This window comes from Talpa europaea (assembly GCF_964194135.1).
Source record: "Talpa europaea genome assembly, chromosome: 5".
In the NCBI taxonomy this organism is placed as follows: domain Eukaryota; kingdom Metazoa; phylum Chordata; class Mammalia; order Eulipotyphla; family Talpidae; genus Talpa; species Talpa europaea.
In genome coordinates, this window is record NC_140071.1 from 24,202,153 (window position 1) to 24,229,838 (window position 27,686).

The following is a 27,686-nucleotide window of genomic DNA, read 5'->3' on the forward strand; positions in this document are numbered from 1 at the left end:
CAAGAAAAGATTTGCTCCATTTATTTTTTATTTTAAAAGATTTTCTTTGCCCCTGCTCCCCCTTCCAACAGCCCCCCTCGCACCCTCCTCTCCCCGCCCCGCTCTCCCAGCCACTCATTGGGGTTTGGGTTTTTCATATGACTCATAATTCCTTCAGAAAGTGGAGTCGAATTCATAAAAGTGGTGGAGGGGGGCGGGGGGCAGGCCGGGCGCCCCGGGGAGTCTTCACCTACATTGCACTCAGCCCCGGCGCGAGCGGCGCTCGGGGTGGGGACATTCAGGCTGCGCCCGGGATGGCGGAGGCTCCCCGAGCCCGAGCCGCGGGGGCCGGGTGACCGGGCGGCGGGCACGGCGGGCGCGGGAGGGTCTGCGGCGGGCGGCGCTGCAGCAGCAGCCCGGGCACGGCCGCCGCCCGCGGGCGCGAGTGTGCGCGGGTGTGGAAGGCCGCGGGGGGCGTGCGCGCGTGAGGCGGAGCGGGGCTCGCCCCTCGCCGGCGCCCGCCGCCCCGCCGGGGATCGCGCTCCGGCCGCCTCCAGCACCCTCGGCGCCCCGCGGCCGCGGGTCCGGGCGGGGGAGGGAGAAAGTGAGACTCGGTGTCATCACCGTCCATTGTCAGGAGGGAAGGAAACTGGAACCCAGCCGCGGCGAGCGGCAGCTGGGCGGTCACATCTGGGAATGCAAAGCCGACCTCCCCCTCCTGCTCCCCCACCACCTCCTCCTCCTCCCCCAGCCGGGATCACTTCCGAAACCACTTCGCCTTCAGCCCCTGCCTCGGCCAGAGGTTTCATTTTTAACTGAATATTTACGCAAGCTGGAAGCGTGCGAGGGGGGTGGGGTGGGGTGGAAATAGCGGCTGCTTCTTTTCCAGGGATTTATTTCATGGGGATGTGTTCACGGCAAGAGAGAATTCAGAAGGATATCGACGTCGTGATCCAGAAGTCCAGAGCCGAGAAGGACTGCCTGTTTGCAGGTGAGTTCTCCGTCTCCGGCGCCTCGGACCCGGCGCCAGCCTCCTGGCGCGCCCGCCGCCCCCTCCCCAGGTCTCCGCCCGCGCCGTGTGTGGCTGGGGGTGGGGGGTGGGCTGCCCGTCCCGGTTCTGGGGTTCATTTGGCAACCGCCGCTGCAGCCAGAGCTGGAGCCAAAAGGGGGAGGGGGCGCCAGCGTCTCCCCTCTCCTCCTCCCCCCTCCCCCCAGCCTTGGGCAGCCACCAGCTTTGGGGCCAGACCCTGGGCAGCCCGAGCGGGGGGGGCGGGCGGCGCGCTGTATTTCCAGCCCCGGGTGGGTACCCCGGGCGCGCGAGCCCGCCTGGGGTGCAGCCGCGGCGGCCGAGCCGGGGCGCAGCCCCGCCGGCTTTGCGCAACGGGCTGAGCGGCGCGGCCGGGAATGGAGCCCGCGCGCTGCGCCGCGCTGGCCGGCTGCGCTCGGCGCGGAGGCCCCCGGGGGGCAGCGCCAGGTCGGTCTCCCGCCCCTCTAGCTCCCCCTAGTCCCCTCGACTGGCAGTGCGTTGCCCCGGAAAGAGAAGCGATTCCTGGGGTGCCCGAGGCACCCCACTCTCTGGGGGTCGCCTGCGTCCATTTTGCTCCCCTGGGAGAGGGAACCGATTTTTGCTTTCGTAGCCCCGAGCTCCGCGGGGGCCGCTTCCGGCCGCCCCGACTGGGAAATAACCGCCGTTGCCATAGCACCCGGCACTTGTTGCGGGGGGCGGCCTCCAGCCGCACCCCGCCCGCGGGGCGCAGCGTCCCCTCCCGCGCGCGGTGGGGACCTCGCGGCGCTGTGACCCTCCCTTCCCGGCAGGCCTCCCCGGGGCGCCGCGGAATAAGGGGCCCAGGTCAGGAGCAGGGGTAAAAATCCACTCTGGGGTCGCTTTTAACAGGACTTTACGTTTCAGATTTCAGATACTCTGACTCCACCTTTACTTTCACCTACGTTGGCGGCCCCAAAAGGTATTTATGTGTATAGAGTTGCTTCATTTCCTGTTCACACGCTTGTGTTTCCTTTGTTCTGAGCGTGTTCCGTGTTCGGGTATTTTTGTTTGCTTTTCGTTTTCTCACTGGGTTGCTGTCCCATAGCCACATCCCGAGTCTGAGGTCCCCACATTTTAAATAGTGGAGAGACTATGAATACGCTTGATTCAAGTGTTTCCAAAATCACGCCCCAGGCAGGGGCAGAACTCTTACACGCTTGTGTTCCAGCAGTTTTACAGTAATTTTGCCTGTTCTTGAAGCATTCAGAGTTGATATAGTCAAGTGGGTGCAAAGCCGGGTGTGAAGTGAAATGAATAAAAGACATAGATGTTACAAAATAGTTTGATCGCTTGGAATGGTTTGTTTGCCTGGTGAGTTGGAGCCGCACGTTTTCTGAAGGTTGACACAAGCAGGCAGCGTGCCAGTTCTTCATGCTTTTTTTTTTTTTTTTTCCTTAAGGAGTGGTGTTTGGTTTTCACTTTTAGTGGTAGGAAAGAATTTGCAAGTTACATGTGGCTGCAGCCTCAAACTTCATTCTGGAGGAGGAGGAATCGGAACGGCATGTATTAATACTAAATTGTTCATAGTCTGAATGAAGTCCAAATCCAATTTTATATTTAACAGATAAAGTGAAAAATGAAAGGTATCCATTAAAATATGTCTTGCTGTTTTCATTTGTTAGGATTTTCTGTCTTTTAGCCTTTTGGGAACATAGTGGTTTAAAAGAGTGGTGGCCACATAAGAGAACTGTCAGATTTAGTTTTGCTTTAGGACTTGACATTCAATATCATTTGATCACATTCCAAAATATCTCTTAGCTAATGGAAACATTTATGAACATATACATTGCAAAAGAACTATTCTTCTGTAGAAGAATACATTTTTTTAAAAATCTTGGAATTTATGTGAGTCTTTAAAATGTCTAGGATCTATGTTGTAATCTGTATCTCAAGAAAAGCTTTAATTAAAAGTTGTCACGTTTCTTATATGTAGTATTCCTGCCCCTGAGGATTGGTATGTGAACATGGTTTCAGTAGTGGCAAATATAACATTGGATATGAATTTACTGGGAGAGAAGAAAATTATAGTGTTTACTCATTTACTGTAGTACAGTCATTTTTGAAATTATGAATAAAAAGAGTATTTAGAGAAGATTCTACTAAGTGCTGCTTCTACACTCAGTATACTATGGGTGTTGGTATGTGACTATTAACCCCTTGAATTATTTTAAAATATGCCATTGAAAACACTCTCCATGCAGTCAGGTAGCACCTGCTGAAGTTGTCTATTTCACAGTTGTTCCTATTCACTAGTGGACAGTGTGGACTGGGGGGCTTTTCAGCTCTAGCGTTAATGATTGTTTAATAAGATAACTTGCGTTCTTTGGCCTTGGTTTGATTATCTGTATAGTGAAGGCATGAACCAAACACCTCATCTCTAAATTCTGTTAGATACTGCAGCAAAGCTTCCTTATCACCAAACCAAATTACTGAACTACACTGTAGCATCAACATGGCAAGAGGTGGAGAAGGATTCAAAGTCTCTAGGAGCAAGGCCAGGGGGTTGGGTTGAATAATTAACTAATCAAGATAACATCAGTTTTCACTGTAAGAACAAGTACTGTGGTTGCTCTTAAAGTATGAGATGTTTTTCCGTGTAATCCTATTAAGGCATAGTGTTTTCTGTTGCCCCAACTTAAATACTTGGCACTTGTTTAACTAATGTGGAATAGTCTGTTAAAAAGGAAAAATTACTGGTACACAGATGATATGATTGCTTTGTGTTCTCAAAAGCTTGTTCTACAATATAACATATAAAAGTTGGTGTGAGTGTAGTAAAAATAATCTCTTTAATGTACTCCCTTTATGGGTTTGTGCCTAGTGGCAGAGAGTTCTGAAAATAAAAATATATTCTTTCCATTAACTACAGTAGAATCTGATATCTGTCATGTATTTCTGTGTGATGTCAATCAGACTTTAAGAACTAAAATAAATTTAATTATTATGTTCTGTTTTGATTAAATGTGCTTATCAATTTATAATATTCAATAGTGTCATTTCAGGGAAACGAGGCTTATTTCACTGGTAAAGGAAGTGGGAATTTTGGAGAGATAGTGCATCGTTATCTTGAATTATCGTAACTTATCATATCATCTAAACCATTAAGAACATATCTTAAGAATAATTTTCAAGTTGTGGATAAAACTTTATATGCCGTTTCCTCTCTGACGCTTTCCAAGAATGAGTTACACTTTTTTTTTTTTCTGAAAACAAGGTTGATCTAGGGTTTTTTGTTTACTGATACATCTTGTATGTTTTTGTGAAAAAGAGGAAATGCCAGAGGTGACTGTGTGGGGCTGGCCAGTGGTCTAGTAAATTGACCTTTCGTTTGGGGATAATCAGGGGCAAAGTGCTTGTTAACATTCGCTATTCTTGGTGTCTTTAGACAGGGGGGAGCAGATGGTCAGCCAAAGACTGAATTCACATGGAATTGCTGTTATTCTCACTTTTGGATGCACAAAGGGATGCAGAGAGTTGAAGAGACGTGTTCAGATTTACCCATTTAACTGGTGGGGCTGTCGTATTAGTCCACTCTACACACTCCTTAGGCGTGTGCTCATTCCCCTGCACTAGTGTTCCCAACCTTTTTGACTGTGAAGATTCTTTAACATGAACCAATTATGCAGATGTTGAGAATTATAGTTTTAAGGTGTTTGGATTGAGAAATAGTGAAAAGGAAGGGTTAAATGGTATATTCTTTTAGCAATGTTCTTTATGACTCCTGATTCCTGCACCCCTTTAAATAACTTCACAGCCCCCAGAGGTTCAGGGCAACCATAGTCTCCTACTTAGAGCTGCCTCCCAATTTCAGTGCTGTGCCAAGAATGTACGTCAGGGACTTCAACTATATACAGTTTGTAAGTGTATGCAAAAAACCTGCCATTTCTTGTCTATACTTGGTCATGCTTGTTATCTCCTGGCTCTTTTTTTTTTTTTTTTAATAGAGGCATGTTTTATTTATTTGTTTGTTTGTTTGTTTTGTTTATACAAGCACTGGGTACAGTCAGAAGCACAGGAGGGTGAGTGAATTCACCAGAGCCAGAGCAGGGAGCAGAGCAGGCAGCAGGACCGAAGTACACTGCTGAGGGGAGCAGCGGGCGGCAGGAGAGGTCTGCGCGCCATGTGGGACCCTCCTCCGGTGGCCGGGGAGCAGCCGGGGATCGAACCGGCGTTGCAGAGGCCGCGGGCAGCTTCGCAACCCAGCGCTCCTGGCTCTTTCTTTCTGTCTTATTCATTGGTATTAAACCCCTGAAATGCCATAAAGATTGGGGTTCTGGTCCTTCACCTCACTTTTGGGGAATGGGAAATGAGTGGTAGAAGGAACAGAAAGGATAAAGTGGGTAGTGGTGGCAATTGAGGGGACAGGAGGCAGGCTGAGTCCCCTACAACCACGGTGAGCAAAGACAAGGTGAGAGTAAGGGAAGCCCCACAGGCCTGACCATGGACCCTGCAGTATTTCCAGATTGTGAGCTCTCAGCACGAAAAAGCACTGTGAAGGTAGATCTGAGGTTTTTAAAAAGCACAAATAAGAATTACGAAAAAAATAGAAAAAGATAAGCAAAAAAGAAAATAAACAGATGATGCTTTCAACTTCTGGTAACATGTTAGAATTTATTCTTGCAGATTTTTTTGTGTGTCTATAAGCATATAAAATGTATGCATTCTGAGATTGTACAATACTCTTGAGATCTCACTGTTTTTCACCCAAAAATATAGCATTAGTGTCTTTTCCTTTAGAATGAATGTGAGAATAAAGAAATGCTTATTAAATTGGGCATTTTCTAGTTAAAGGGTGTGATTCCACATGATAAGAAATCTAATTTTTGTACTAGGAATTATTAAGACATTGGAAATTTAATATTAGCCAGAATGTTCAAGTAGCCTGTATAAGTACACCCTTTTAGTATGAATAGACATTCTTACATGGTAGTAGGTGGATTGGCATCTTTTGAAATGTGCCCCCCACCCCTTTTTTAGGAATTTCTGTCCACATATATGTTCTGTTGTATCACAAGTGACACACAAGTGTCACAATTGACACTGACATTAGTATTACCTCAAATCCATCTGCATGATACTCTCCTACCTCTTCCCCATCTCACCCGTAGTCAGCCTTCATTGTTGAGATCTTTGCTAAGTCAGAGTCCTTTCCTGGCATCTCCTGTCATGTACGCTTCTGCTGCATGTTTGTAAAATCATGTCACATTAGCCTCTTAGTACTAGTCCTCTGGGTCATCCGTCTGAGGGTGAACTGCTTGGAGGCAGGGTGTGTCCTATGTGTAGTGATTTCTCAGCTCTGAGCTCACTGCCTACTACAGATATTTTCTCAAAAGATAGATGCTGAGTGAACCATTCAATGAATGTTAAACAGTTTTCTGGCAGGTGAGAAGCAATTTCATAACCAAACTGACCAGTTATAGATACACTCAAATACTTACAAGAAGGCCACAATCTAGTGATGTCACATGCAGTGGAATTTCTTATGACTCCAGAGAGACAGAGGTTCCCTATCCATGTTCTTTGGGTCAGATGTTCAAATTCTTTCAGGGAATAGGTAATGAAATTGTTTGGGATAATGGGGAGTTATGGGGATTGTGGCATACTACAGAGTTTGGACTTTAATAAAAGTGTGCAACTTAGTTTAAAAAAAATCAACAGTGTTTTGGTGATGAAGTAAATTTTTTAGGGTCTCTAAGCTACTGGGGCTCCCAATATCTAATTCCGTAATTCATGGGTGCCTTGGAGAGAAGTGTAGGCATGAAGGGGTGGGGGATTTGGGAGACTGGAGAAGAAATCCCATCTAAAAATTTTTTTCATTATGAAGTATATGTTCATTCTGGAAATCCTGAAATTATTTTGAAATCTTAAGGTGTGAGAATGTAAAGAATAACAATTTTTTAAATAAAAAATTAGCATGTTCCTCTTGGCAATGGGGACTTGCTCTCCATAATTTTATTACATCAATTATTGTCCAAATAATGGAATTTTTAAAAAGTGTTCCTTGGAGCCTTGGGAATGGTCCTCGGAAGCTGAGGTGCCAGATGGAAGGGAGTGTGAAGTAAGCTGTGTGAGTGGGTGAGATCTGGACTTTCATATTCCTTTGTAAATTACAGCTGTCTTAGCTTTTTTCTGTTCTGCATAAGATTGTCTTTGAAACAGTTTTCATGATTAAATAAGTTTTAAAACCGCTGACCTAAAGTAGTCACCAGTTTCACACAAGTATAACTTTATTGAAACTTTAAAAATATTAAAAAACTTAAACTTCATCTATTTCATGGATAAAATAATACCAGTAATTATTGAATGTAGTCCCAGCTCTATTTTTCGTTTACCTTACGTCCTATATTTGTAACCAGGACAAATTGGTATTTGTCAGCTATTTTACATTTTATCACTAAGGAAACTGAGGCTGGAGTGATTTAAATGACTTAGAATTATTAAGAAGCAGAGTGTAAGTCGGCATTTGTGTACAAGTTTTACGGGATATTGGTTGAACTGGCATGACTAGAATAGTTGGGTGTGTTTGGGGATGGGGTGGATTGCTAGTGAGATGCCTGCCAGGGGCAGTACTAAAAATCTGCTGGTTGGCAAGGAAGTGCCTGAGTCTGGCGCTAAGCATCAGTAGTTGGAAAATTACGTACATTGGCTGTGGAACCCTTACACAAATATAGGGCCGATTTATTTAAATGCCTCATTATATTTCACTGCAGTATTAAAAAAACAAACAAATGTATAAGTGAAATTTCATACATTTCAACAAATGTATAAGTGAAGAGAATTTGTAATTCTCTGCACAGATTTGCTTTTGGATAGATTGTGCTGTAGTAGATAAATCGTTCTCTAAGACAGCTGTCATTGATGTAGATGGAATTGTAGTCAAGTTATTGACATGTAATCTTTCTCTTTTTCATTCTCCAAATTTTTGAAATACCATCTCCCCTCTCCCCCATGGAAAAACTAGTGAGAAATATGTTCCTATTAATAAGCCATGTCATTTCTGTTTTATTGTGATATAATTTAGGATTTTGGAATGGTCATCTGAATTAAATGCTAAATGTATCAACCCAACCCAACCCACCCAACCCAACCCAACAAAACCACCCATCATTTTCTCTTTAAAAGAAACTTATCTTCCCAGCCTTCCCTGGCCAGTATTTTGTCTTATAAGCTAGGTATGGGCTCACTTTGTCAAGCTTCACATGTCATTTTCCTCTTCATCTCTTTTGAAATTCCACTGCTCCTAATTTGAGATCATGATTGGCATCTTCATGCCACTCTGTGTCCACACTTGGTTCACACCCTGATCATCTTCATATAGGCCAGTCACATTAACTTAGGGTCTTAATTGTTAATTAACATTTTCCCACCCATCCTTTTCACTTATGCTGGAACTCACTAAGCATGAATTTAATCATAACATTCATCTGCTTAGAAACATTCAAATGCAACCTCATTTTTTCCCCTATCAAACTTAACCCCGTGTTCTTGACTTTCAAGAGCCTCCCCCAACTGTTCTTATGTGTTTCTCAGGCTTCCGGATACCAGCTTTCTACTGTATTGACTTCCTTGTCTCTCCACCCAACAGCCATTTGTCTTCATTTTACTACATTAAGCATCCACCGCTGTTCAAGGTTTATTGATTGATAATATCTGTGTCACTTAATAACGCTTGGTTTGGATATCAAGATCATGGTTTTTATGATCACAAAGACCAGTTGATTTAATCTTTTTTTTTTGATCACAAGTGTCATCTCTTGTGAAAATTAATGCTTAAGAAGAGAATAGAATGAGCCCATGAGTAGAACGAAGTGAGAATGAGAAGGCAAAATGAATCTGAGGAAGGGATGAGAATATAAATAGATCACCCTTTATCCATTACAGATAACAACAGTGGCAACGGTCTTGAGTGTAGTTTATTTATATATCGGTGACATCCCTGTTGGTAAATGACATTTTTTGTTGTTGTTACTGAAGTAGTATTGTAGGACATTGATATTAAATAGAAGATTCCAATTTGTTTGGTGTTAAATTTAAAAGGGAGACATCCACTGGAACCTTTGTGTAGTCAGATCATTTTCCCTGCACAGGATTTAGCAGAAAACGAGTTGCTAACTCACCTCCCCCAAGATGATTTCTTTCTAAACATTTTGAAATAGAAATTGAAAAGACTACTCATCGCCTGAAAGTGCCTTAGGATTTGTCAACGAGCTCAGAAGTGCTGTTGTAGTTATTTGAATTTTCATCATTGTCTTGTTTAAAAAACAAGTGTAGGTGGTGGGTGTGGTGTGGTAACATACTTCTGAAGAGGTGTGAACATATATCCTGAAATCATATACTCATACCCTGAAATCATATACGGTGTTGTAAACCAATTTTGCATCAATATAAAATGATATAGTTAAAAACAAAAACAAACTGTAGGTAGGTTGTTATTCAAGAATCACTTAGAGTATTTTTACTGTATTTGAGTAGAAAATTGAGTCAGAATAATATAATTCATTTACATTTGCTCAGCTTTCACATCACTGAAGAAACAAGTCTAGAGAAAATTTGAGAACAAAACACTTAAGAACAGAAGTTGTGTGAAAAAGAGTAAGTCTAGAGAAAATTTGAGAACAAAACACTTAAGAACAGAAGTTGTGTGAAAAAGAGTAAGTCAGACATTGAAAATGTAAGGCATAAAAAATAATATTCAAATAATATTCAAATAAGTCTTCAAATAATATGTTTGAAGACTAAAACTCTAGTTTCTAACAGTGTAAAAAACATAGTTTTTCCTGATGTTTTTTTAAAGATTTATTTATTTTATACAAGAACTGGGGTACAGGTCAGAAGCGTGGAAGGGTGACAGAATCCACCAAAGCCAGAGCAGGAAGCAGAACAGGCAGATGGACCGAAGACACTGCTGAGGGGAGAAGTGGGCGAGGCAGTAGAGGTCTGCTGCGCCATGTGGCGTTCTCCCTGGCCGATGGGGAATCGAACTGGCGCTGCAGAGGCTGCACTCAACTGCCACTGGGGAGGCCCCTCCTGATATTTTTAAAATGACAATATTTTTCCTACATTATATGATAGCATTCCCAAACTGTTAATTAAATGTTAGGTAAATGGCCACATAGGTTTGGGAAATGCTTAAACAATACTAAACACTTTTAATGGTGGACTTTTAAAAACCTTTCATATAAGTTTTCATTTAGTAGTGTCCATTATGCGTATTGGAGAGGTGAGTGAAGTTTTCAGGTTTTTCACACAAATCTGGAACATGGTGAGAGAGTTGTTTTGTGGAAAACATATTGGTAAACTCCAAGTGTTGTTCCTTAAAAAGAGATTTTGAGTAAACAATTTAATAGAAATGGAATTGCCAGTTCAAATGAAGTCCTGCAGAACTTATTTTCAGTAATTTTTATAGAAGTTGCTTTATGACAAAGAAAGCTTTAGTTAAGGCATTTCGAATTTCGCGCTACTAACTTTGCCACATGAGGGTTTCTTTCTGTGGGTCTCTTGCTCTCTCCTCTGTTATGATTAGGACTCTCAGCTATTCATATTCATCAAAGCCCTGAAGTTAGCAGGGCCCTCCCTGCACATGATTAGAAGTCAGTCTCACAAGGAAGTGTTAGAGATAGATAATGATCTTGTGTAGCAGAAGTACTCATTATATCCTCTTAAATTCTGCCATTTAGGCTGCAATGGAGCTGCTGTTTAGTGAGCTATCTTGGATGGAGTATGCTTTCTGGAGAAATTTGTGGTGAGGGAAATCTGGACTATATCTAAATGTTTCATTTAAAAAATCAATGAAGGGCCTCCCTGGTGGCGCAGGTGGTTGAGTGCTGTGCTGTGAGGCTGTTTGCAGCCTGTGCAGTGCCGGTTGGATCCCTGCCAGCCTTGGAGCAACCCACATGGCAAGCAGACCTCTCCTGTCTCGCCCGCTGCTCCCCTCAGCAGTTTATTTCATCAGTCTGCCTGTTCTGTTCCCCGCTCTGTCTCTGGTGAATCCTCTCACCCTCCCGCGTCTCTGGCCTGTGCCCTGGCTCTTGTATGAATAAAATAAATCTTTAAAAAAAAAAAATCAATGAAGGTATCTAGTTTGCAAAATCATTTCCCTCCCGGAAACCAAATGAGAAATTTACCAAAGGAGTTTTAAACCATTTCTCAGAATTTTTTCAGTAATAGTCAGGAAGCAAACTCCCCCCTTTTTAGACAGTGCCAGTCATTAAATTTGAGGAAGCCACATGTTATACTCCTGTTAACACAAGAAGGAAGGAGGCCTCTGCTTTAAATTGTAATCCTGTGGACTCAGCGCCAGGTATATATTTAAAATGATTCATGTTGATAGCAGACACATGCCTGCATGAACTCTGTAGCTTCTGTGCTTCAGGGAAACCATTGGAACATATACTGAGAATCAGGTAAATTCTGTGTTTCTCATTTGGAATTCATTAAGCAAAATCTGAACAGTAAATTTGTGATTTTGTTAGTACATTTATCAATCTAGGTATGCATGTCATTGATCTTCTTAAGAATAAGGTCTGAGCTATTGGTATGTGAGAGTCCTAAGCAGAATGCTAAAATCTGCTTCATGGATAAAAGCTGATGCAGTCATCATTTCTCATTAAAATGCACCACAGCTAGATATGCAGCAAGGAAAAAAAAAAAGTTAGGCCCTCCAGCTGAAAAGCAGTCATTACTTTATTATCACCACAGCATTTGATATGATTTCTTTAGTGCAGGGTCAAATTCGTTTTTAGTTAACAAAGAAAAATGTTGGTTAATTTTGAATAATTCATTGTGAGCTAAATTCTTAATTCTTTCTGTAACAGTCCACCTTATGGGAAAACTAGCCTATAACGGTGATTTCAGTGTGTTTCAATTAAGTGATTTCAATGACGATTGCATATTCTTGGCTGAATTTGGCCCCCAAATGATGAAACTTGGGCCAAGAAAGATTTCAAGCTTAACTTTTTGAAGTCATACTAGTATTATTTGATATTTGGGGAAATGTTACATTTCAAATATTGTTTTAAATAAAAATGCAGGTGCTTACCACCGCAGGCCTACTAGGATGGCCAAAATCCAACACTGGAAAACCAAATACTGGCAAAGTTATGTAGCTACAGGAACGTTCATTTATTGGTGGTGGGAATGCAAAATACAGGTATAGTCACTTGGAAGACAGTTTGGCAGTTTCTTATAGAAACAAACATACTCTTAGCATGCGATCCAGCAGTTATGCTCCTTGTTTGGTATTTATCCAAGGAAATGAACGTAGGTCCACCCAAAACCCTGCATATGATATTGCTAGCAGCTTTATTCAAAACTTCCAAAGCCTGGAAGGAACTAAGATGTCCTTCAGTAGGTGAATGGATAAACTTGTGCATCTAGACAGTGGAAAATTATTCATGCTAAAAAGAAATGAGCTATCAATCCATGAAAAGACATGGAGAAAATTTAAATTCATGTTGCTAAATGAAAGAAACCAATCTGAAAAGCTGTACGATTAGAAGGAGATGATATTCTGGAAAAGGCAAAATTACAGAAACCATAAAAAGATCAGTGGTTGCCAGAAGCTGGGGGGGGGGTGGCGCTGGGGTGGGGTGGAGGCGAAGGGACGAATAGGCAGAGCAGAGAACTTTAAGACATTGAAACTATGGTGATATTGTAACGGTGGATACTTGTCATATACATTTACCCAGATCCACAGAACGCACAACATTGAGCGTGAGCTCTAAGTCAGTGTAAGTTCCTCATTAGTTGGTGGGGGTTTTAGGGGAGGCTGGGCATGTGTAGAGCTAGCTGGTATTTGGAGAGTCTCTACCTCCAGCTTGAATTTGCTGTGAACCCAAAACTGTGCTAAAAAATAGTCTGTGAGAAAAAAAAAGTCAGAAAAAAACTCCAGGTGTTTGTCAAGCGTTTTCAATTCCTAGATAAGTATTCTAGTCTACTGAAAATATAAGAATTTCTTTAACATTTCACAGCCATGTACATTTGAATCAGGGTTAAAAATGTGCCTTGGCACAAAACTAAAATAGATAACGTATTATGATGTTAACATATAACTAATTACATAGGAGAAAACCACAATTTTAACTTAGTAATATAGATTATAAAATGCCATTAAACACTGAGCAATTATTTAGTATGCCAAGAAGTACTAATAACACTTACAGAAATTCTATGCCCACTGATTTTCCAGCCACCATAGAAATACAATATTTAATAATGCCATTGTACTTATCAAATAAAACTAAGTAAGAGTTGGTGTTAATGGGAAACATTTCTGAGGCTAAATACTGAACTTAAACATAAAACATTTGAAATGTGTCTCTTGCACACAATCACGCAAGCATGTGCATGCATTGGCACATACCGATAAAATATATGGATATTATAATGCATTTGAAAATTTCCCCCCAAACATACAAAGATAACATATAAAATACATCTGCAAACATTAAGAGAATAGTGTACCTGTTTCTTCTTATTTAGCACATATACACATGGTTCTCAAAAAGGGAAGCATGAAGAATTGAATTGCTCTGGAAATTTTTTTGCAGGGGTTGAGGGAGGAGTAGGTAAACATGGAACATCTTATAGTTAAAATGATTTCTGACACATCACTGATGGACATAAAATTTTTAATGAATGTAAATTGGATTGTTTTAGAGATAACTAAGTTTTTTTCCCCAGGGTTTATGAAATTGCATTTTATATTTTTCAAAGGAAGTATTAGTTAAGTTTATAAGATTATTTAAAATCCATAACATTTCAGTGTGGTGGGGCAGAATGGACAGGCTGATGTGGATTCCTTTCAACCAGCCAGATAACTTAATTTCCCCATGTGTTGATTTTATTATCTGTGAAGTGGTGGTTACATGGCAGGTGATCAGGACTGAAGGGTATTCTGAAGACTACTGTCAGATTCACTGGAAAGAATCACTGTACTCAGAAAGCTGTTATACTCACAGTTCTATTTTATTTTAACAGAGGATACAGATTAAAATCCGCAAAGGCCAAAGATTCACTGGGAAAAGTCCAGGAGAAACCAGGCACAAGTTTCCAAGTGTCTTATCAGTAGAGTCACATGGATACACTTAATTTTCCCAGCAAGGATGTGTAAAAACACATGCAAGGTGTTGCTAACCAGGGAAGCTTACCTGAGCTATGGTGTCCAAGTTTTCATTAGAGGACAGTCAAGTGCTGCACTTTTGTGACTGGCCCCAGCGCCTCAGACTCCAGCCTTTCAAGGCAAAACACATCACAAATCACATATGTAAAACATTCTTATCAGGCAGAATATCCCAAGGGCTCAGAGTTGGTTTCTTAGCAACTGCCTAGGGTCCGTCTTGAAAACAGCCCTTTCAAGGGAATGTGCAGGGTTTAAGCAACCAAGGCTTGGTGAACCCTTTCTGTATACAGGCTTCCTGTGTCCAGCACAGGTCCTGGCGAGAAGGTAGTACTTGATGTCATTATTTGTAGCACTAGGCCAGCTCTAATTTCTGGCGTCTGGACCTTACAAACAAGCTGAATAAGGAAAAAAGAAAATTGCCCCCCCCCTTTTTTTTGTAGGGCAACTGCCTTGTCTGATTTGCAAAAACAAAAACTTTCTTGATTTAAAAAGGTTAATTTGCATGATGCACCATCATAGAATGACAACTTCTAATGAAAATTACATTAAATGTGCAAAAACCTGAAAAATGCAGCAATAGTATGCACTCACATAATTGCACAGTTTCTTTCAGTTTCACCAAGTCCAAATCTAAAGTGTTGTCATCTCCTTTGTCCACTAGCAGATCCCACAGAATTTCATGATGCTGTTTCTTCCCCACCTTGTGGTTTCTGATCTTCACCTGCAACTTCAGAAGTGTTAGGGTGTTTTATTAATCTGAAAATTTATAGAATTTTGTCTATACCTATCTATTTATAGGTTTTTGTTTTCTATTTTTTGCTTAACCTTGTTTTCCTCTTCCTTTAATTGAATTTTGTAACATTGAAATTGAGTATTTGTTCTGGAAAGTAAACTAAAGTCTGTTTTAGGGTCCCTTTTTTGTGAGCTCCTTCAAGAGCTCCCGCACCAACCTCCATGCTCTTTAGAGTGTCTTCATGTGTTCTGATAGTTCTGGAGCTTTCTGATTTTTCTGAGCTGTCATAACTCTCTTCAGAGCCTCACCCCAACAGGCAAGTGGTGATTCCAATGCGGTTGACAGAGGTAGTACTACAATCAAATGAAGTGAAGTGTTATCTTGAAGGCTAAGTTCTCACTTCCGCTGACGTTGGCAGAGAAATGTCGCAACTTCCTTCTGTATTGTGGTCAGGAAGTTTCTTTATATTTCAGAGATGTGAGTTTTAGGATCCAGAAAGTTTAGTAATACAACAAAGGCAAACTGAATAACTAATATGGGATAGGAAAAGGGGCAATTAATGTGGGGTAGGGAAATAGTTCCTGATTCCTGCTTCTAAAATACTCTGGCATTTTTGTTGCAAGCATATTTCTCATTTACTCTATATAAAGGTTATTTAGAGTAAGCAATGAGAAGGAAAAGCTTTTTACAGACCAATGGCCTCTATTGCTCACATTTTTAATTAATTTAAATTTATCACTAGGCTTGCCACTTTCATTACCCTGAATTAGTACCCTTTATTATTTTCCTCTACCACTGCTCATACTTTACAAGTTCTCTGCAAGCTTCTGGTGGCTCTCCTGGCTGTTGAAGTTGCTACAAAAGGCAACAGGGGAAACAGGAAGTGTGAATGAGCATAGAGGTCATTTGTAAGCTGTCTGTGTGCTTACTGCTCCTTCATGCCCTCTCTCTGCCTTCTGTCTCTTATCTGTGCATACAATATATAATATAAATGCACACAGAAGTTTACAGTTTTATGGGTCAACTATCATTGCAGTTTAAGCCTATGAGAAATGGATTATTTTTACAGAAATGCCAGTTGGCCAGTAAATAAGTTGATTTTTTTGTCCCCTAAAATTTATTTAAATCCATTGATTCTATGCGCACAGCAAAGATAAACTTTACTGTCTCATAAAGTATGTTTCACTTTCATATGCCTGCCATATGCCAGTAACTCAGGCTTCCTCCCTTTAAGGGTTGGTTCCCAAGTAATGTTGGAAGTCATGTAGGAAGAGGGTGGAATTGTACAATCAGATTTAAATGAAAAAATAATCTCTTGATAAATATTTGGTGCAGATTCATCAGACTATATACTTTGTTTAGGACCGTGGGCGTGCCTGATCTTCATAAAAATGATGCATTGCCATTCAAAAAGACAAGCAAAAATTGTTTTTGGTACTACCTTACTTAGAGAGGCTCATGAATACCTTAAGTGCATTAGAACTTTTACAGGTGGTTGAAATTTTATGAAGTGTTGTATTTTACATTTTTTCATGAATTTAAGACCTTAGTTTTTCTAAATTTACATAGTTTCTCGAGTAATAGTACATAAGCAAATTTAAGTGTTAACTAAAAGGATGTAACACCACAGATAGAAGAATAGAAGTGTCATGAATCTACCTGATTCCATTAGAAAATATTACTTAAAATTTTAAATCACAATCATTTAATGACTCAAAAATGTCAAGTTTCATTTAAGAAATTGTTTTAGTAAAATACAATGAAAAATTGAAATTTTTTTTCCCAATATTTGCAAATTTTTTTTTCGGGGCCTGGGGAGGGCATTCGAATTAAATGTATTTGGCTTCGAATCTAGTTCTTTCATTCTGGAAGGTCTGTAGGATCATGTAATCACCCTGGTTGTAGATGGCCACTTTTAAGCATTTTTTTTAGATCCTGAGAGGCATTCTTATTGAAAAACTGAGAAGGAACATTCTTCTTTGATATCCATGGCAGTAAGTCTACAAATTCATTATTCTTACAGCTCTAAATATAAGTATAACCAAAACATTTAATTCAAATTTCAAGCAATTCCAAAATAAGATAAAATTGTTCTTACTTTGAACTTGTAGAGGAGACTCAAATATATCAGGATAGAGTTTCTTTCAGCTGAAGTTCTTTATTCCTTCTGAGAGTTGGAAGGACTATATAACAAAGGGAGCTCTTTAGTGTGCCCTTTAAGGGGGAGCCATTCCAGTGGATCCCGTCACCCGTTAAGGAACAGTCCAACCCTCCATCCTCCATGCTTTATTCTTCTGTCTCCTACACCATTTTTTCCTTTTGCTTATAATATGACGTGATTGGAAACCAAGTAACCAAGCTTTATAATAGTGTCTACAGTGGCACAGACTTTATTCAGGGAACAAAGGGACTTAAGGATATGGGCCTGTGACAAATTTTTTGATTGTTTAAAACCTTGTTTGTTTTCTTCTGTGCTTAATTTTATAGTTATTTTTATTTCATAGCCTTTGACTTAGAACTTTGACTACAAAGCAGCATAAATGTTGCAAATAGTACCATTCCTCATTGGTAGATGGCTGTGTACACAGAGGTTAGGATTTTGCTGCTTGATCAAGGCTCTGCCATTAGAAACTTGTTTTCCTAAGAGTCTGTACCTCCTTTGCTTCTAATTGGAGAATCCTAGCTCTGAGATGAGCATAACTGAATACATGGGGGGGGGGGTGACTCCCATTTGATGCCACTTCCTTTGCTTGTAAATTTTTTATTGCACTTGAATATGAATAAAAAGGTTTTCTGCCAAGAATATGAAACTAACTTTTTGCTAAGCTAAATTTTAATGAAATCATTTGGGCTTATTTATAGTTACTTAACATTTTCCTTTCATGTGTTAATATTAATTCTACTTACTGGAGAAAAAGTACAAAAATGGTATTCCATGTGATAACTACCTTGTTACTGAGGAAATGTAGAAGTTTGGCATTTTAAATAATTAGGTGTTTTAAGTAAAAAAAAAAAAAAAAAAAAGGCAGTGTCCCACAGAACAGAAAGATAATCTATGCTTGCTTGTATTCCTTTATTCTTTCCCTTATAAAATTAAGCCTAGAGGCCTCATACTATTTTAAATTTTCAAAATTAGGTCATGTAAATGTTGTGTCAGACTTCAAATCATATGTAGTATCTTCACGAATAATGAATATGGGATAGATTTACATCCTACTAATTGCTTAGCTGAGAACCAGAGGTGAACATAGAATAATCATATTTTCAAATTACTAAACTTTTTTCTGTAATCTCTTATATACAACTGTGATTTGTTTTTCTCCTGAACTAATATAGGAGTATATGGTCTGATAAGTGTGTGCATTTGGGGAAGGCCATTTGGGGAAGGCAAGGTAGAAATCAGGGTTGATCTGGAAAAGACATGGTCCCAGTGTTGGTGAAAGGGACTGAAAAGTAATTTTTAAAGTTATGGAATGTTTGGGAAAATGGATTAGCAGAAGCAGTCAGCCAAACTTGGGAATCCCAGGGATCTATCTTAAAGAGGGTGAGCAGAGTTCCTGTGGTTAATGCATCAAGGGTTCAAATAGAAAGCTTTCCACGATTATATGCTAGTCCTAGCCCAGTTATGAATACTTTCTTTGCTTTGAGAAAGCTGTTTGACCCTTCTCAGCGATTCTATCAATTTCAGAGGTACTGTAAATAATTTTCCCTTTGGCTATATACAAGGACATTGAGGATTAATTAAATTTAAAAGAAAGTAGTGCATTGAACTCCCAGGAGACAGAAGAGCTGTTTATCATTTTCTCATCTTTCATGCCTTATTCATTCATTTTACAAATATTTGTTGAATACCAATTATAATGAATACACTGTAGCGAGTGCCATAATTGGGAATACAGGGATGAATGATTAGAGTGACTTCTGTCCTCATTATGTTAGTGTTTGTATTTTATTTTTAAAATTCCCATTGTCATATGAGTAATTGTGCAGGGATATATTACCAGTCTCAGCAATACTACTTGATCTTTGACTGACATCAGTGGTGCATTGATTTATCCTTTCTAAATTTAGAACTACTCTTTAAATTCTACACTAAAAGATGAACAAAATGACAGTGTTTCTCCTCTGTATTACAAACAATGCAATATGATCTGTATATTTTTAGTAAAAAAAAAAAAATACAAGTTATAATAGCAAACCAGAACAAAATCCCTACACATTACTTCTTCCATTAAAATAGTTTGGTTTTATTTTAGATGGCACTTTGAGAGTAATTTTAATCTTAAATATTACTTGTGAAAATATTACTAAGATAGCTTAAAAAAGAAAGTCTCTAACATTCATATTCTTTAATTAGCATTAGAGAAACATTTTAATCCACAGTTTGAATTAGAATGTGTTAGCTATTATGGCCTTGAATTTAGGCCTTTGCCTATAAAAATTAACACAGTTTCCCAAAGAGGTTGGTAAAGATTTTTCTAGCTTAGGTGACTTTTTAGCTGGTTGGTTTTTGAAGTTCATTGAATAATGAGTGAAAAATTTTGACTACCATCCTGAAAAATGTTACTTTTTCATTTGAGCAAGTGAAAGTAGTTAAAGCCATAATATGTACCTGATTCTTTCAAAGTTTGAAAAGAAGACCCTACTTCTTCAATGATTATGGAAAGGAGGAAAATTATTGTCCTTGATTATTTCTCACTGGTTTTGTGGTGTTTTTTTTTTTTAATTTTTTTTGGTTTTGTGTTTTTGAAAAAGGATAACAGTAGCGCTAGAATCAGGAGGAGCCTTTGTCAGTGCCAAGTAATGTAGATATTTTGATGTTTTGGCCTGGTTATATGAAGTAACAGCATGTTTAAGACATGTAGTCTCAGATGAACTAACATGAACTTATGAGCTATAAAAAATAGGGAATTGAAAGTAGCAATAAATAACAGCTAAATTTTTGTTTATATTCGTATATTTCCTTCTAACTTACATATATTAAAAACAATAAAGTGGCTAGATGTAGTATTGATAGAGAACTAGCATCCAACTTCTGCATAATTCACGAGTCTACCAGAAGACTTATGAAATAAGACCTAATGCTATTTGTGAACCAATGTCAGGAGTGATTTTCAGGTCTCATTTTACCATACTATTTATAGCATGGACTTTTAAAAGTGATTATGTCAGTATGGCTACTTTGAAAGGCAGAGGGCTTAGTTAAGTATCACAAATGGCATGTGTTTCTATTCCTGCCTCCTGTCCTTCTCCAAAAGCAGGGGGTGTAAGAGGTCTTTATAGGTGGAATGCTCGCCATCAGCAGTCTTGTAGCTTTGTCTTCATCCAGAGAAGATCAAATCATGTAATATCACTGTTGGCTTTAGCTGTCCCACTTAAAACAATTGCCCTGGACTAGTTATCTGTAAGCTTTTTTTTCCCCCCAGATCTTATGATATTCCTGATCATTCTTTTGCATTTAGTTTAAAAACATTTGTTGTTGATTAGAGAATGGGGATCAAAGCAAGTCAGGATTTCTGAAAATCGGCTCTTCATATGCAGAATGCAGAACCACACAAAAAACTGTCTTTAGGCATAGTGTATGTCAGGATACCTTTGTTTGCTAATGAGAATACCCAAGTCAGATTGGCTTAAATGAAAGAGTATTTTCTTGTTTATCTAACTCTATATTCAGTGGTAAATTGGGTTTCCGGGTTGATTGGTTCAGGGCTTAATAATGTCCTCAAAGACTTGGTTTCTTTTCAAAAATAGGCTCTCACCATCCGTCCTTGTCAGCTAGCCTAGCATCCTTTTCTCATGGGATCTCAAGGCAACTACAGACGACAATTCCAGTGGTTTTTCCCATTCCATATCCCAAGAGATGAGTTGCTCTCAGAAACTGATTATTTTAGGTCTAAATTCCATGTTCCATTGCTAGAGTCAGGGGTTAAATTAGCTGTTCCCAAATTAGCTACTCTGAGGGAGATATGAGAGTAATGAATAGTAGGAACGTTGCTAAGAGAAAGGGAATTGATGTTGGTGTGGCAGCCACAAAGTCCACCAGAAAGAGAGTTTTCCATTTCCATTTTATAGTTTTATTTTCCTGTTTTGGCCTAGGAAACAGTTGGACTGATCTTACGCAAATAAGTGTACTATGTGAGAACAGATCGCTCTGATGCACAGCATCTGCAGCGTGAGCTGAATGCACTCCTTATTTGCGTGTGCCCAGGGCCTATAAATACTAAATACTCTATCAGTATTTTACTTCAAAGATCTTGGTCGGCAGTCTTTGCATAAGCACAGGCATCACAGGACATAGATTCATTGGGAAACAGATCAGAATATATCACAATGAACCATCCCATTCCAGTGCAGATGGCAGAGCTAATGATATGTAAATATTTTATTCTTTTTGATAGTCTACTACTCATTTGAACTTATATTAACCATGTGGGTTTTAAACCCACATAGGTGATATAAAGTATGTATTAATATTTTAAACCAATAATGGTAAGAATTGCAAATCAGCTAATTTTCGTCTCTGTTAGGTGTAATTATGAGAGTTTTCAATTAATATATAATGCCTGGTAGTTAATTTTAGCTTGCCTCTTCAAGTACTCTTCAAGTAGAATTTAAATTCTTTACTGGAAGATAACCACTTATATATGATAAGTGGATAGTTACATGCATTTTATTCCTTTTATTCTATAGTGTTGTCTTTTAAGAAATTTAACAATGTCTTAGCATGTTATTGTGGCCCAAGGCACTCCAGTGAGAAAAAGAAGTACTCCACTGGTGTACTTGTTTTTGTCCAGGTGTCATTCAAAATTGCTGCCTTGTTTATGCCAAAAGAATGGGTGGGATTTAGGTAGATGTTTAAATATGAAGTTTTTTTGATGATGTGTACTTCAGGGTATGCTCTGTTGTCTTTGGGGGCTCTTCAACAGCTGTTTTGATCTCTGGTCTTCTGCGGAAGAAATTTATGAATTCACCGGTTACTGAGGTGTGATTTTTCCAGGAGGCTGGACTGCTTCAACTAACACTATCCTTTAATTTCTACTGTATCCACTTTCGTCAGCTCCAATAGTTTTTGATTTTCTTAGCCAAGGCATTAGGTTATTTACGTTTAGTGAGTACAGCCTAAAATGCTGCAGTGACCAAATACTCTGAAGACTGAGCCACTTAACGCTATTGAAGTTTGTCTTTTACTCTATATTCATCTTTAGCTGGTAGGCTCTCTCTATAATCTTACTCCCTAGGGAGTCAGATTGAAAAGTGTCCATCTTGTTTGTGTATTATCTAGAAACACTCCTTCCTTGGTCTCCTTTTCAGGGAAAGAAAGGAACTGGAGAATTCTTCCTGGCCCTTTCTTTAACTCATCCTGAAAGTGACATACATCATTTTTTTAAATATACCTTGGACTTATCGTCCTGCCCAACTGTAAGAGTTATAATGGAGCAAAGCAAAAGGAATATTGGTGAGCACAACCAGACCTGCTTTAATTTTCTGTGATCAGGACAATGTGGCAATTTCTTAACATTTGGTAAAGTTCTTAGGGACTAATCTGTTTCCTCACACACTACTTCACTTGGTGGGAGGGTCTGTTGGAATCCTGGGGGTGTAGATAAGGTATATGCCCTACCACACACCTGGGTTGTTTGTGTTGTTGATAGGAGGATTCTTTTGGAAACATTGTTGTAGCCTGAGGCTGCTGATTTAGACTTAACTAGTTTCTTTCTTTCTCTCTTTCTCTCTTTCTCTCTCTCTCTCTCTCTTTCTTTCTCTCTCTCTCTCTCTCTCTCCTCTCTCTCCTCTCTCTCCTCTCTCTCTCTCTCTCTCTCATACAAGCACTGGGTATAGTCAGAAGCTGAGAGAATTCACAAGAGCCAGAGCAGGGAGCAAAACAGACAGATTGATGAAATACACTGCTGAGGGGAGCAGTGGGCATAGCAGGAGAGGCCTGCACGCCATGTGGGACCCTCCTTGGCCCGCTGGGATCGAACCGGCACTGCAGAGGCTGCGGACAGCTTCACAGCCCATCGCTCAACTGCTGCGCCACCAGGGAGACCCTAGTCTTACTAGTTTCTGTCTCATTAGCTTCGGCCATTCCTGAAGTCTTCTCTTTGCACCCCTCTTTAGAAGGCTGCTTATAGGCTTATAGCAGTGAATAATGGGACCAGTAGATTCTGTATAATGGCAAGAAGATGAAGAGATTCCTGCTTGATGACTTGTTTCTTTCTGAAGGAAGGTAGAGAAATAGAGATGAAGAATGTTGGAGAAAGCTGAAATAACTGCATGAAGAGGTATGGAGTGGGGAAGATAGAGCCTCAGTGTTTTCATTTCCATCCTGCACTTGTAAAACTCAGACTGTTCTGCTATTACCATCTTCTCTTCCCTCTGTGGATCTAAACTGCTAACCTGCTGGACATTCTCCCTCATTTACTGAAGACTTTGGCACCTGATTTGTTGTCTTCCAATCATCCTAAATGCACTCAGAGCAAGAATGACTTCTGGATCCACAGCGATGACCTACTCAATATCCAAGGACACCTTAATTCTTTGACTGTCTTGACACTACAGTTTCACATCCTCACACCTTAGCTGCTCTCCGCATAGCCACACACTGGAACTTGCTGTTTCCTGAAACGGCTTCAATTCTGCCGTCTTTGCCGCACTTACTTCACTCTGACAGCAGCCCTCTCCTTTTCTCTATGTTATCGCTGCCACTTCATTGCACTCACATGGCCCATTTGCTTTCTATTAACTTCCTCCTAATTTTACCCCTTCCCTTTTTAGCTGTGTTTCATAATTCTAAAGATTCATTTGCCATTATCCTCTCAACTGCCTTGTCCTTTTATCTTTTTTTTTTAAAGATTTATTTATTTATACAAGAACTGGGGTACAGATCAGAGGCAGGGGAGGGTGAGAGAATTCACCAGAGAGCACGGGGAGCAGAACAGGGGACGGACCAAAGACACTGCTGAGGGGAGCAGCAGGTGAGGCAGGAGAGGTCTGCCCCGCCGTGTGGGTATCTCCCTGGCTGGCCGGGAATCGAACCCGCACTGTAGAGGCTGCGGACAGCTTCACAGTGCAGTGCTCAACCCGCTGTGCCACCGGGGAGACCCCCTTTTATCTTTTTGTTGTATCCATTTGGCTAAACTACATCTAAAGACCTATCTATTGTTAGGGCACAGGGGAAAGCCCACCACCCCCACCTTTTCCGGGCTCTTAGGGGGCTAGACGGGTGAAGAGGTTAACATCAGACAGATTAGTAGGAGAAAAGGCCAAAATTTAATACCTATATGTGTTTGGAGCATTTACATGGTTGTAAAGTCTAAAGAAAAATGCAGTGAACTAGGGATACTTGTGTTAAGGAAATGGGGGTCAAGGTGGGAGGGCAGCTTCACATTCTGATAAGCAGGTGACCTCATCTTTATGCTCACATTAAAGACAAGCTCAGATATGGGACATGTTCACCTATGCCTGGATAATACCACCCAAGCTATGTTCTTTTTGGTCATAAAAATGAGAGCAGTGATTGTTCTTCAAAAAGCATAAAGGACAGAAAGCTTGCAGGGACTTCATTGCTTTTTCATTTAATATAATCTGCATTCTTTAATGGTAACAGGCTCTCCCGGGTGCACAGAAACTGGCAGAGGCTACGCTGATCCTTTTGGGAAGACTTGTCCCACAGAATCTACTGATTCTATCCCTATGCCTAGGCTTACTAACATTTCAACAGATAGAAACTCAGTAGTGACAATGTGTGTTCCTAAATGTATAATCGCCCATCTCAGCTGAGTCCTCACCTATCAGGTATTACATAAATTGTTGAAAGAAAGTTGAATAGGGAGAAACATGCTCTGCCTATTTCCCTGCTTCTCTCTTTTGTTTTCCGTCAGGCATGCGTGCCCTGCACCCATGCTCCAAAGTGCCTTCCACATTCCAGGCAGTGATAGTCACAGAGGCCAGGCACATAAAAGCCTGAGCAATTCACTTTCCCTACACACACACACACACACACACACACACCATATATGATCATATTACTTCCTACTCTGAAAACCCTTTCTAATTTCTCCACTGACCACAAAGTGAATTATAACCCCTTCGTCATGTTTAGAAGCCGCTTTGTGATAAAGTGATTCTTGACCTTCTTAGACATAACTCACTACTCCCCACCATTTATTTATGATACTGATTTTTATTTTGCACAGTTTACTCCTTTTTAAAAAAAAAAAAAAATTCAACTTAGATGTCATTTCCTCTAAAGTTTTCCCTCAGATCCTGAAAATTAGATTATATGGTCTCCTTGTATCTACCATAGCTAGTCCCTAATACTTACTCTTATGGGAGTAGTGATCGCATAATTAAAATTCCCTATTTATGACTGTCTTTTGTATTCCTTAGGGGCAGAAATGGTTTCTTTTTCACTTAGCACAATGCCTGTGTTAAAGAAGGTAATCAAAACTTTTGAATGAAGCAAAGAATGCTATTAGAACCTAATTAGAAAGGCCTATTGGTGGGAAATTCTCCTTGTCCCCAAGATTACTTCATCTTACTTCTCTGGGAGGGTGAAAACTAATACCCTCTAACCCTCTAATCCATTCACTAAGTCTTACTAGCTGTAAAGATTCAGCTGTACAAACCACAAAGATGTGGTCAGCCCTTGCTGCATCTTAGAGGTACTTACTCTGCACTCCCATGATGCCCTGCACTTACTTGTCCAAGAACCTAAAGCAGTGATAGTTTTCCTGCCTGTATCCAAATCTTGACTTTCAATTCTTTGAAGCAGGATGTTAAGTTCTTATCTGTATCTCTGTATGACTGGTTGAGGAAAAGAGGAACTCTTAAAATTTTTAAGGGTTTTGAGGTCAGCCCTTTGGAACTCTTCATATAAATCATTGTAGGAATTTTTGAGATGATCACCGAACTAAAATGCCATTTGGTTTTAATCAAATTACCAGTTGATAGTAAATAAAGGGAGTATTTTAAATGTTTTTTCTCCTTACATAAATGCATTATTGTATGCATTTAATTAATTACAGCTGAGCATACACTTCCCACATGATTTTTAAATGGCTTATCTCAAAGAAAACTTGAATAATCATGGGAGATAGCTATTAATATTATGGCTGAGTGTTTTCTCATCTTTATTCATTCATTTAACGCTGCCGTTGAAAGTATCACCGGTGTAGGCTAGATTACATTTAGCAGAAATCTTGAATCTAAGCCACCATCTGAATATATTAGGCAATTGTCTATCCAGGTGTTGCTGATTGTGTTGATTTTCTTAGGAAGTCACAACTTAAAAAAAGACATAGCTGTGTTCTGTCTTATAGAAGAAAATGTCAGAGTCTAGGATAAAATGGAATTCTATGCTTCTTTTTCTTTGTTATGCTCACATTTCCATTGCCTGTGATTTTAGAGTCACATACTTATTCCAAAAATTTTGACAATGCAGAAGGGCATGCAGAAGTAAACTTGTCTTAAAATAATAGCACTTGAAGATAAAATATTAAAAGTTTGATGAATTTCCTTTCAGCATTTTTTGGTGCAAACACATTGTAGGATAAGGAAAAATGTCAGGCTTTTCTGCCCTCCGGCCATCAGGATAGATGATGGATCCATGCATGCCTGATGGCGGGCACCTGAAGTAGGGTGTGGGCATAGGTAGATGGGATTTACCTGGGCTGAGACTGGGCTTTTAAGGGTGGCGTCACAGGGACGCCAGCAGAAGCTGAAAGAGAAACCGAGAGAAGCAGCAGAACGAACAGAAGAGCAGAGAGAATGTGAGAGAAGGTCGGAGAGCCCAGAGTGAAGACTTGCTGGGTGCTGGGAGGCTGGTAGGCCTCCCAGACCCCCAGCACCCCTGCCTGCCAAGTACCCGCTAAATCCCAATAAAAACCCTGCAGAAGCCACTGAGGACTCTTACTCCTCCTTTACCCGGTCTGCTGGATCCTAGAAAATGTGCACCGTGTCCAGTCCTGCCTCTGCACACATGCACATACTTATATTTATTTTATTTACATCCTAAATTTCCAAATGGTGTTTTGCAAGTAGCCTTTTTTCAGATAACAGTAGCAGTAAATAATTGTCTGCAATCTCTTTATGAACCATACTTCATGGTACGTATTTTGAAGTAACTGAACATTTTGTTGGCTTTCGTTATTCAGCAATGAACTTTATTTTCTCACATCTGTCCATTTATTCATAACATATTCCTAGGGTGAAAATTAGAAGTCTTTTGACACATGTAGTGAAATAGTTCTTAGGAAAGTAACACCAATTTACAACCCCCCAGCCCCCAGCACTGCCATGACTTGGCTTAAGCAGGATGTTAGAATTCTTTTAAATTTTTGCCAGCTGTGCTCACACGATGAGAGTCTCATGATAGTTTTAATTTGCTTTAACTTCACTGTGAGTTTGAGTATGTTTTCATGTTTAGTTTATTCACCGAGATTTGATAAAAATCCTCTTTGAGGGCCTGCCCGGCGGCGGTGCTGGGGTTAAAGTCTCAGTGCTATCAAACTGTCCCAGCCACTGCAGCATGAGTTCAATCCCTTGCCAGGCAGCTGACCCACATGATGCAGCAGACCTGTCCTGTCTCACTTGCTGCTTCCCTCAGCAGTGTATTTCAGTAGATCTGCCTGTTCTGCTCCCCACTCTGTCTCTGGTGAATCCTCTCAAGCCCAGCACCTCTGGCCTACACACGCATTCTAGTATGCATGAATAATAATAATAAAAAATCCCCTTAGAGAGTGTTGGAATCATGTTTTCTGTGGAGGAGTTGCAGCTCCACTTTCATAAATTTGATGTCTCAGAGGCAA

At 40.2% G+C, this 27,686-nt stretch overlaps 1 protein-coding gene across 2 annotated transcripts in view; it reads left to right on the top strand.

Moving 5' to 3' along the window:
• Positions 1-675: 675 nt before the first annotated feature.
• PARP8 (poly(ADP-ribose) polymerase family member 8) overlaps positions 676-27,686 on the top strand; it is a gene marked incomplete at both ends in the record, with an annotated part of 148,382 nt that continues 121,371 nt past the window's right edge. Inside the window, 3 exons of one of the 2 annotated variants that reach the window (XM_084233209.1) lie at positions 676-781; positions 869-970; positions 1,889-1,943. In XM_084233209.1, coding sequence (XP_084089335.1) covers positions 676-781; positions 869-970; positions 1,889-1,943 — 263 coding nt within the window. Of the gene's footprint in view, positions 971-1,888; positions 1,944-27,686 lie in introns of both variants that reach the window. The other variant, XM_084233210.1, reaches the window with a different exon arrangement.